Source organism: Bos mutus, chromosome 2 (assembly GCF_027580195.1).
Source record: "Bos mutus isolate GX-2022 chromosome 2, NWIPB_WYAK_1.1, whole genome shotgun sequence".
NCBI lineage: Eukaryota > Metazoa > Chordata > Mammalia > Artiodactyla > Bovidae > Bos > Bos mutus.
The window spans coordinates 34,046,295-34,058,635 of NC_091618.1; the positions used below are offsets into that span (position 1 = coordinate 34,046,295).

Consider the following 12,341-nt stretch of genomic DNA (forward strand, 5'->3'; position numbering starts at 1 on the left):
CTTCATTCCTTCTGGAGTTATTTCTCTGCTCTTCTCCAGCAGTATATTGGGCACCTACCAACTTGAGGTGTTCATCTTCCAGTGTCATATGCTTTTGCTTTTCCATTCTGTTCATGAGGTTCTGTGACATAAATCATAGCAATGTTTTCTTAGATCAGTCTCCCAAGGCAATAGAAATAAAAGCAAAAATATACAAATGGAACTTGGTCAAACTTGCAAGCTTCTGCACAGCAAAGAAAACCATAAACAAAATGAAAAGAAAACCTACAGAATGGTTGAAAATATTTGCAGACAAAGCAACAAACAAGGGCTTAATTTCTAAAACAGACAAAAGCTCAAACAACACAATAACAAAAAACAAATAATACAAAATGGGCAGAAGACAAAAATAGATATTTCTCCAAGAATAATTTTTTAGTATACCAGAAACTAATACAACGTTGTAAATCAACTATACCTCAAATAAAAATATGAAGAAACGGATGTCACTACCAAATTTACAGAATTAAAAATGATGCAGGAAACTAGAAACAATGCAACAATAAATATGGAAACAGTATGACAACAAATTAAGTAGTCTAGGTGAAATATTAGGTCTTCCCTGTAGCTCAATCGGTAAAGAGTTTGCCCGCAATACAGGAGACCAGGGTTCGATCCCTGGGTCAGGAAGATCCTCTGAGAGGGGGATGGCAATCCACCCCAGTGTTCTTGCCTGGAAAATCCCATGGACAGAGGAGACTGACAGGCTACAGTCTGTGGGGTTGCAAAGATTCAGACATGACTGAGCAACTACCACTTACAGGTGAAATGCAAACATTCCTCTAACTTAATTAGTAATCAAAATCATTCCTCAAAGAACAGTCCAGAACCAGCTGGCTTCACTGATGAATTCACCAAATATTTCACGAATTAACACTAATCCTTACAAATTCTTCCAAAAAAATAGAAGAGGAGGGAAACTTCCCAACCCATTCAGTGAAGTGTGTGTTATTGTGATTCCCAAACCAGACAAGACATCACAAGAAAACCACTACTTGTATCTCTAATGAATATACATGCAAATATCCTCAACAAAAAACTAGCAAACTGAAGTCAGCAACATTTAAATGAGTTTCCAAAAAAGGAAACAAATAACAAGCACTGGAGAGAATATGCATAAAAAGGAACCTCCTACATTGTCAGAGGGAAGGTAAATTGTAACACCCACTATGTCAAACAGTATGAGGATTTCTCAAAACATTAAAAATAGGACTACAATATGATCCAGCTATTCTGCATTTGAATATTTACCTGAAGAATATGAAAACATTAATTCAAATAGGTATATTCATACCTATGGTCACCGCAACATTATTTACAATAACCAAGATATGGAACAATCTAAGTGTTCAATGATGGAGGAATGGATAAAGAATATGTAGTATATACATACAATGGAACTCTTCTCAGCCATAAAAATGTGTGTGAAAGCTTGCCTTTTGAGAAAATATGGAAGGAAATTGAGGGTATTATGCTAAATGAAATAAATTAGAGAAGTACCATTTTATTTGTATGTGGCATATTAAATAAATAAACCAAACAAAAACACAAAAACAGAGAACAGAATTGTGTTACCTTAGAGGAAGGGAGGTGAAGGAAGGGTGAGATAGGTACAAGGGTCAACTGTGTGTTGACAGATGAAAACAATTTTTGGTGGTGAGAACTCTGTAGAGTATATAGAAGTCAAAATATAATTTGTACACATGAAGCTTATATAAATTTGATTGTAACAACTTTTGCCAGGCTTTATGAAGGAGAGATTCTTGAAGGTCCTTATTCTGGTATTCTGGAAGTTCCTCTCCTAATTATTAAACTTCTGACTGAAATTTATCCTCATTGCAGTATTATTCAGAGAAAATTTTATATTTTAGGGTTTTTGTGTCAAACGAAGGACTAATATTAGGTTTTAAGTGGTGACGTAATCTCAGTATAACAAGTGGTGTGTATTGTGTGTTTGCATGTGTATGTTAGTGAGAATATCCCTATAATCACACGATACTACTAAGTATATAAGAGAAAGTTGCCATATTCCTGGTCTATTATTTTAAACTTTGTTCATTTTAATTAAATAAATGTTTACTGATTCTCTATAATGTTTCAATAGGTAAGCTATGTCCCAAGGATACAGAGATACCCTTCCCTAAATAAACTTATAATATTCCTCAATTTTTTTTTCTTGCTATAAAGAGACAGGCCAGTAGACCTGGAGAAGATACTGGTTTCAGAAGAAACCAGATTTTGGCCAGAATCTGCCAAACACCAACAGTGCTACTTTTATCAAATGTTTACTCTGAGCCCAGGGCTGCTAAATGTTTTGAATACATTTTCTTAGACATTCTTCACAAAAACCTTATGAAGTAGGTAATCTGAATTTTCAAATGAGTAACTGAGGCTCTCAGAGATTAGACCTAGCTGGTGATTTGTCACACTGTCCCATGAAAACAAGTCTGACTTTAGAAGGTGCTTCTTACGTAGAACCAGATCCTGCCACTTGCCTGAGGAGAGCCCTCAGCAGTCTCTCCAAGTTTGCACTGAGCTGTAAGACTATGGGAAATTTTTACTTTCTTAACGCTTTTCTCTATGGTGACCAGTATTATTTTTAGAATTAGACAAAAAAAAAAAAACCACTTAAAGTAGCACGCTGTTATGCTTAGCCTCTTCAGGTGAAGATGAAAAACTGTATTAAGAACTATATTAAGAAGCATAACATATATCTCTTCAAAGATTACAAAGTAGAATGATACTATTTAACAGTTACACCTCAAAATTATCTTGGTAGAAATCTACTGAGGTTTCCAGATTATGAAAGCATCTGGAGCTCAGAACATCACAATCTTAGGGAATTGGTACATGAATCCCTTCGTTATGTTTTGGAATGTGAACCCTGGGCTTATGTTTATAGAAAATAAAATGGTTAACCATGCTTTTATTTTTTAATAACTAAATTATATGCTTGTCAAAGATCTTTCATACTAAGGTTTTAGGCACTGTAAAAACACATGAATAGTCAGCTTGTACCACAAAGAGAATATCAGGGGTTTTGTAGAGGCCCATTTATTCACAATACATAAATCAGCTTATATGGATAGAAGTTACATTTAACAGGATGCTGTCTGTTCTATTTCTGCTTCAGGCAGTGAAATCAGGAAAAAAAAAAATGCAGCACTATGAATTTGTTAAATCACTAATCCCAATCACTTTCATTTTATAGAGGTATCTGGGAAGATACATGCTGCTTCACATAATAAGCTGTGGTCAAAGAAAAGAAAATGCAACCTCAAGCTTCCAGAGAACTGAACATTGTATTTACACTCAAAATCATGTTGCTGTCATGGAGCAGTTACCTGGTATAGGTTAAGACAAAATATGCTTTATTAAGGTAGTTTTATCAATCTTTTACTATTAATCAGGAAGTTGATACACAACTCTTTTAGTTGCTCAGAGCTAAATGGACCAATAATAATACATGTCTGTGAATAGAGCAGGTCAAATATTACACATTTTACATTCTTCAGAAACAACAGAAATATTTTATTTTTAAATACTTTAAATTCAAATATGTTCAATGAATAAAAGATAATAATGGGTAACATTTCTTGAGCATATATGTTCCAGGGAACAGAACTAGTGTTTTTCATATGCTTTAATAATTAACCTACAAAGTAGGTATCATTATTATACCCATTTTGCAGATGAGAATACTGACACGACTAGCAAATGTGAAGCTAAGATTCTCACTTTAGCAGTTTAGAGCATGTCTACCTTGCCACAGGACTATGCTTAAGGTTTCTGCATTTCACTCTTTCAACAGTGCAAAGGCAGTGGCAATGCACACTCTCTACATTATTCTACCCCCTCATCATTTTCAGCAACTCATGAATCCCTTTCATCAGTCTACCCAGTAAACGGAAAGGGTGCTTTACCTTACCAATGTATGATCGCCATCTAGTGGTAAAAACTTAATCATGATTAGTTATCCATGTCATTCCTATTAACAGTGTCTTTTTTTTTAATTTAATTTAATTTTATTTTTAAACTTTACAATATTGTATTGGTTTTGCCAAATATCGAAATGAATCCGCCACAGGTATACATGTGTCCCCCATCCTGAACCCTCCTCCCTCCTCCCTCCCCATACCATCCCTCTGGGTCGTCCCAGTGCACCAGCCCCAAGCATCCAGTATCGTGCATCGAACCTGGACTGGCGACTCGTTTCATATATGATATTATACGTATTTCAATGCCATTCTCCAAAATCATACAGTGTCTTGATAAATAAGTTGTACTAAGGAACTTACAAACTTAGATTGAAACAAAGCCAATTTCTACTGTAAACAATAGATGGCAATCATTTATTTGTATACAATGTTATTTTGAAATGCTATAGCCTTCGTAGTAAGAGTTTTAAATTGCCTTCATTTTGTATAGTCTGTATAATATTTGTATAGTGTTTATAGTTAAAAGTTTTCCATATGCCTTTTATTTCTTGAGTTATAAATATGGTATAAAATGTCAGTGTTTATTTTTAATAAAATAAAACCATTACCATTTTTAAAAAATGTGGCTAACCATTACCGTGTGAAAGAGATAAAAGTGAATGTGTTGGTCACTCAATTATGTTCAACTCTTTGAGACCCCATGACTGTAGCCCATCAGACTACTCTGTCCATGGAATTCTCCAGGCAAGAATACTGGAGTGGGTGGCCATTCCCTTCTCCAGGGATCTTCCCAACCCAGGAATCGAGACTGGGTCTCCTGCATTGCAGGCAGATTCTTTAACATCTGAGCCATCAGGGAAGCCCTTACAATGATTGAGAATATATATACCAACTGCACAAGTAACAAGGCTTGCATAGATACTGAAGACTTGGACCAAGAGGCCTTGCTCCTGTTTTGATTGTAGGTATTTTAGGTACCTTGCCTGTTTGGTTTTATGTTCCCCACTTTGCCCTATTACCTGTGAATACCATTCCTCATCTGACTCATCTAATGCCACGGTATCCCCCTGCCAAGTCTTCTTAGTTCCCAGCTGTTCCATAATTCATTCACCTTATCAATTCCAATACGTGGGGATGAACAATATTTGTAGACATATGTGTCTTAAGTATAGATGCTAGATTTTTATCCAACATAAAGCAACTTTCAATGTCTAACTATTAGTAATACTTATGAAAGTATGTCCTCATAGCTGAATCACTTATATATTCCACCCTTTTCAAGTATGAATCTTACTTGGTCATTGTACACTGATTTTTTTTTTTTTAATATACAATTTCCTTTTCTGCATTCTCTTTAAAAGTTTTGCATCAATAACTGAAATGGGGGTATAATTGTGGTGGGATTGCTACACTTAATCAATTTAGAACTGTTTATGCTGTATTTGTAAAATTAGTAACACAATTCAATTTTTTCTTGTCTTCAGAAAAATCAGTGAACCTAAAAATTAACTGATTTCTTTTGTCTTTTTAAATAAAGGTTTTAAAACTTAGTCATAAAACTGAAGAAGATGGGAATGAAAAGCAGAACTTCTAGAACTCAAATTTGTTCCTTTGTTATTAATCTAGTCTGGGTTTCTGTTACATCTTGATTCAGTATTGGTGATCAGATCAGATCAGATCAGATCAGTCGTTCAGTCATGTCCAACTCTTTGTGACCCCATGAATCGCAGCATGCCAGGCCTCCCTGTCCATCACCAACTCCCGGAGTTCACTCAGACTCACGTCCAGTGAGTCAGTGATGCCATCCAGCCATCTCATCCTCTGTCGTCCCCTTCTCCTCCTGCCCCCAATCCCTCCCAGCATCAGGGTCTTTTCCAATGAATCAACTCTTCGCATGAGGTGGCCAAAGTACTGGAGTTTCAGCTTTAGCATCATTCCTTCCAAAGAAATCCCAAGGCTCATCTCCTTCAGAATGGACTAGTTGGATCTCCTTGCAGTCCAAGGGACTCTCAAGACTCTTCTCCAACACCACAGTTCAAAAGCATCAATTCTTTGGCGCTCAGCCTTCTTCACAGTCCAACTCTCACATCCATACATGACCACAGGAAAAACCACAGCCTTGACTAGACGCTTATTTTCATAGAAATCTATTATTTTATCAAAATTCCAAGCATATATATATTTTTTGTTTCTGCATATGTGGTTTTAACTCTTTCCAAATTGCTAAGGTTTATATTTATGTTTCCTACATGTATTTTCAGCAATTTTTGAGTTATCTACTTGCTTTATTATAGTGGCTTATTTTTTTTAGTTTTTTTAAACCCTTTTTATTAATATAAATTTACTCTTTTTATTCTAACTCATTCATTTCTACTTTCCATTTATCCATTCTCTGCTTCTGTATATTTGTTGACCAGTTATTCCTTTTAATTTAAATAATTCACTTATTTTCTTCTTTTCATTTAAAGATAAAGCTTTTAAAGGGACAAGTTTTACTCTAAATGCATTTCTGGTTACATCTCATAAGTTTTACAGTATTGTATTTGGGATTGTTTTATCAGCTAGGTAATGATATCATAGTTCTTTGACCCAACATTCATTTATTTACTTTTTAACAATTCAGATTTTATTATATTTTAGTTATGGATTTGCTATTTTCTTTTATTATTCAATCTTGCTCACAAATTTTAGTTTGTACATTTGTTATTTTGAAGAATCTATTTATGTTCAATCTGTAGTTTAAGATTTATATATTTTTAAAAACTTAATGATTTCAAAAAATCTATAATCTCTCTTCATGTATAAAGTTTATGATGATGAAGTTCAATCAGTTCAGTTCAGTTCAGTCACTCAGTTGTGTCCGACTCTTTGTGACCCCATGAATTTCAGCATGCCAGGCCTCCCTGTCCATCACCAACTCCCGGAGTCTACTCAAACTCATGTCCATCGAGTCGGTGATGCCATCCAGCCATCTCATCCTCTGTCATCCCCTTCTCCTCCTGCCCCCAATCCCTCCCAGCATCAGAGTCTTTTCCAATGAGTCAACTCTTTGCATGAGGTGGCCAAAGTACTGGAGTTTCAGCTTCAGCATCATTCCTTGCAAAGAAATCCCAGGGCTGATCTCCTTCAGAATGGACTGGTTGGATCTCCTTGTAAGTCCAAGGGACTCTCAAGAGTCTTCTCAACACAACAGTTCAAAAGCATCAATTCTTCAGCGCTCAGCCTTCTTCACAGTCCAACTCTCACATCCATACATGACCACTGGAAAAACCATAGCCTTGACTAGACGAATCTTTGTTGGCAAAGTAATGTCTCTGCTTTTTAATATGCTATATAGGTTGGTCATAACTTTCCTTCCAAGGAGTAAGTGTCTTTTAATTTCATGGCTGCAGTCACCATCTGCAGTGATTTTGGAGCCCAGAAAAATAAAGTCCCTCACTGTTTCCCCATCTATTTGCCATGAAGTGATGGGACCGGATGCCATGATCTTCGTTTTCTGAATGTTGAGCTTTAAGCCAACTTTTTCACTCTCCACTTTCACTTTCATCAAGAGGCTTTTTAGTTCCTCTTCACTTTCTTCCATAAGGGTGGTGTCATCTGCGTATCTGAGGTTATTGATATTTCTCCCGGCAATCTTGATTCCAGCTTGTGCTTCTTCTAGTCCAGCGTTTCTCATGATGTACTCCCCATATAAGTTAAATAAATGAGGTGACAATATACAGCCTTGACGTACTCCTTTTCCTATTTGGAACCAGTCTGTTGTTCCATGTCCAGTTCTAACTGTTGCTTCCTGACCTGCATACAAATTTCTCAAGAGGCAGATCAGGTGGTCTGGTATTCCCATCTCTTTCAGAATTTCCCATAGTTTATTGTGAGCCACACAGTCAAAGGCTTTGGCATACTCAATAAAGCAGAAATAGATGCTTTTCTGGAACTCTCTTGTTTTTTCCATGATCCAGAGGTTGTTGGCAATTTGATCTCTGGTTCCTCTGCCTTTTCTAAAACCAGCTTGAATATCAAGAAGTTCACAGTTGACGCATTGCTGAAGCCTGGCTTGGAGAATTTTGAGCATTACTTTACTAGCGTGTGAGATGAGTGTAATTGTGTGGTAGTTTGAGCATTCTTTGGCATTGCCTTTCTTTGGGATTAGAATGAAAACTGACTTTTTCCAGTCCTGTGGCCACTGCTCAGTTTTCCAAATTTGCTGGCATATTGAGTGCAGCACTTTCATAGCATCATCTTTTAGGATTTGAAATAGCTCAACTGGAATTCCATCACCTCCACTAGCTTTCAATATATACTACTAAAGTTCAATATATACTACTAAATACACTTGCTGTTAATTTCTCTAATTCCACTGTAATTTTGTTTACTTGACAGATTAACAACTAATTTGCTTTGAAGTATTTGAGTCTGATGACTATAATTTTATCAAAATCTAGTATTTCTAAGAGCTTTATTTTATATATTTCAATATCATCCTATCTGATCCTCAAGTGATAATTAGTTACCCTCCCAGTTTATTTTTTTCTGTCACTCATCTTTCGCCTGATATTATCATGACCGTTGTATTTACTGTTTATGTATTGAAGATGTCCATTATGACAAGGAAAATAGGATGACTAAGACTGGTTCGAGTCACTCGGTGAATATCACACTCTCATATTAAGTAAGTTTGATCCATAAAAGAAATCTGACAGACGTTACTGTGACAGGAGAGACAGTGGCGTCAATGTCATAGTAATCAGGAATACATCTAACTGGAAGTTGTAGAAAACACTCAACTGGGGACAACCACAATCAAAAATTACAAAGAAAATGTCCAGGTTTATTTTTCTGTGTGAAGAGCAGAGGAATTAGGCAGGCAACAGTGTATAATGTGTCTACTCTGGACCTCTTCCAAGGGAGTAACATCAAACTGATCACAAAAATGGGCTCTGAGGAAGACTATGACTGCATGTATTCATCAAAGATCCAACTACAGATTAGTATCACATTTGAATCAAATTTATTTTATATTTGATTCTTTGATTATAGATAAGTATATAAAGAGGAAAAGTATTATCTTTAACAAATTATTTTTTTACTGACTAAATTATCTAAGCAAAAATAAAAATCAAGTATCACAAATTTCAGAAAGCAGGAACTTCAACAGCTTTTAGACATAAATATTATATTCACATATATGCATATATTTATATATAATGTATGGTTTTCAGTGTTGATTTACATACATTAAGCATTGTAAAATGTCTAAGGCCTGAAATATAAACTTGAGAAATGGTCCCTACCCCAAATAAAAAAAGAGCTTTTTTATTGTTTCTAATAAACATTCATTATTTTTGTCAATTCTGCAAATAGAACACTCGTTATTCATTATCTCTCACTTAAAACACATGTGGCTAAATGTATTTTCTCCCATTATTTTTGTCCCACATGCACTAGAAAAAAAGCTGCATTTTACTAAAATTCTACCAAAGAAAGTATTAACTGTAAACTCATACTATGAGTGAATAATGATATATTTCACCTCATTTTAACTTCAGTAATTGACTGGAAAAGTAGGAATATCTATTAAAAGGACCATGTGCTAGTCAAACACTAATAAGAAAATGTCAGAGTCACAGGTTGTCATGGTGACGGGATATTACGGAAATCTGATTAGTATGCCCAGCAGCTGTGTAAGTGATACACTACACTTCTAATTGGGCTGTCTCTGCTTGCAAGATGGGCTTTATGTTCCTGAGAGGTAAGAGATGGTGCAGATCTGTTTATCCAGATATCATATATGGAATGCATTATACGTTTAAAAAATTAAATCCAAACATCTAGAACTAAAGTTGTATTTTAAGAACACTTTCAAAATTTTTTTGAAAACTTAGTTTACTCTTCTCTTTAAGACACAAATTTTTGAATAATTTAGTTTACTCTTATTTTAATCTAATTTCACTGACTTTCATACTAAGGATAAGACAAAGATGCTTTTTTAAAAAAAAGTTCTGTGCAAACAAAAAATAAAGTTCTCCAAAGAACAAATTTTCCCAATGGTACCATTCAGAAGTTTCACTAAGAACTACCTGTCTCCAAGAATAATTAGACCAGAAACTGTTAGAAAGAGCCAGATGCAGGAGTGTTTAAAAATGTTAAGCATTATGATGATAAGAGAAGACCACTGGGATTAGGGATAAGAGTTGACCACAAGCAACAGTAGGCAGTCCTTCTTGCCACCAGAAAAATGTGTATGTGTGTTTCGTTCCTTCTGTGCCCTGGTTCTTTTGGTACAAAAATTAAGTGAATCTTGAAAATTATAGGGCTCCATGCCTTCAGTTCTGCTTGTTCCCTTTTACATCTTAAGTATCATTGAATTTTTAAAGGAGTTGATCACTGCCTCCTGATCCTTTTTGGTAGATATCTTAATTCTAAACAGAAAACATACAAGATTAACAGACGCAAAGTAAACACTGCTATGCATTATTGAAATTCATGTGCCTTGTCAGAGTTTATGAGGACAAAGAGCGTTTCTGAAGCTTGTCCTGGGAAGCTCATTACTCTTCTTAAATGCATCAGCATGTGGATTAAGTTTTACATGTACTAAATATCAAAAGCAATCAATCTAAAGTCGATATAAGGAAAGCCAAAGGAGCATTTATCTACACGTTTCAAAATTCAGTGGTAGAGGTGGGGTTGCAGAGAGGAAAGTGGCAGAATAAACTTCCAAGTTTCATTTATATAAGACGAGTTAAGTCCTAGAGATCTACCATATACCATAGAGTGCACAACTAACAATTCTTAAGGAATACTGAAAAATTTGCTACAGAGGGCAGATCTCAGGTTGTGTGTGTATGTTCAGTAGCTCAGTTGTGTCCAGCTCTTTGTGACTCTATGGACTGTGGGCAACCGAGTTGCTACTTCTTCCCCAGGGGATCTCCCCAACCTAGGGATCAAATCTGAGTCTCCAGAGTCTCCTGCATTGCAGGCAGATTCTTTACCACTGAGCCACTAGCATTTACAAATCTTAAGTGTTTTGAGGATAATGATGATGATGATGATAAGATAAAGTGGATGGGAGGAAACTTTTGGAGATGATAGGTATGTTTATGGTATAGGCAGCAGTGATGATTTCAAGGAGGTATACTTATCTCCAAACTTATCAGTTGTATACATTAAATATATAGGTTTATTTATACTTCAATAAGTGGTTTAAGGAAAAAAAAAAAAAAAAAGACAGCAGAATGAAGACACAGAGTAAACAAGTGCATTCCTGGAGAGATGAGACTAGCTCTGAGAGCTGTGTGCACTGACCTGGGATGGAAGCAGCAGTTTGAAAGCCAGTCAGTGTGGCCCAAGCCTGTGAGAAGCACGTTGCCTTTGGGGAGCCCCACCATCTTCCAGACACGGTCCTCCCCACAGGAGACAAGGAGGTCTTTATGAGGGTGCATGATGATGCTACACAGGGAAAGAGAAGAAAAGGTTGTTAGGGGAAGGGAACAGTGAATGGCTTCATGTGGAGAATAAATGAAGTGGCCGTAGTTATCCACTTCAGCCAGGCAGGACAGCTACAGAATGCTGGGTCAGAAGTCAGAAGAGCCAGGTTCAACCTCCTGGCTAGAGCCCTAACTTATACCTTCCTGAATGTCATCAACCTAATTAATTTCACAGGATCTCACATTCCTCATCTGAAAAATGGGATGGTTGATTTAGGTGAATGCTCATATCTAATTCTGGCTTGAAATAATAGTTCTGGTTTTTCATTCAGGGAGGAGAAGTTATGCCAATGAAAATTTGGTGTTCAGACATTTGAACCAGTAGCCACGCTTATTACAATATATAAAATCAAACTTCTTTTCAGACTGTAGTATATCTTAACTCAGATACTATCCAGGAATAGATCATAAATCATAACCACATTATCATAGTTCTGTAATAAATTCTATAAAAGAAACATTAACTCCATGAGCTCCTATCTATGAAAAGCAAAGGAGCTCAAATTCCACACTGATATGCCACTTAAATTGGCTTCAGTCAAGGCACAGTACACAAATCACAGTAATGAATTCAGGATGCAAGAGGCAATTCCCACTCTATAAAGGCATAGAGGGAACCGAGAAAGAAGTATGTAAAATTAATGATTAACACATTAAGCAGTATTACTTGAACCAGACTATGATTGTTGTGGCTATTTAAATATTGACGCTAAACCATTTGAAACTCAAGAGACTAAAAGGTTAATGCCTCATATTTTATCTATGGCAATACTTTAATCTTATTTATATAGTTTCATCTGTGCCTTCCAATGTAAAGGGAACAAATGCATCCTGTGTTAAGCACGTATTAAAATACCAGCCTAAATATTAGCAGCAAGTG

The 12,341-nt window shown here is 35.8% G+C and overlaps 1 protein-coding gene across 1 annotated transcript in view; it reads right to left on the bottom strand.

Annotated features, from left to right (window-relative positions):
- Window positions 1–12,341, bottom strand: part of SPAG16 (sperm associated antigen 16) — a 1,070,067-nt gene that overhangs the window by 556,450 nt on the left and 501,276 nt on the right. The window contains exon 11 of the mRNA XM_070387101.1: window positions 11,280–11,423. Within this exon, the coding sequence (XP_070243202.1) occupies window positions 11,280–11,423 (144 nt within the window). The remainder of the gene's footprint in view (window positions 1–11,279; window positions 11,424–12,341) is intronic.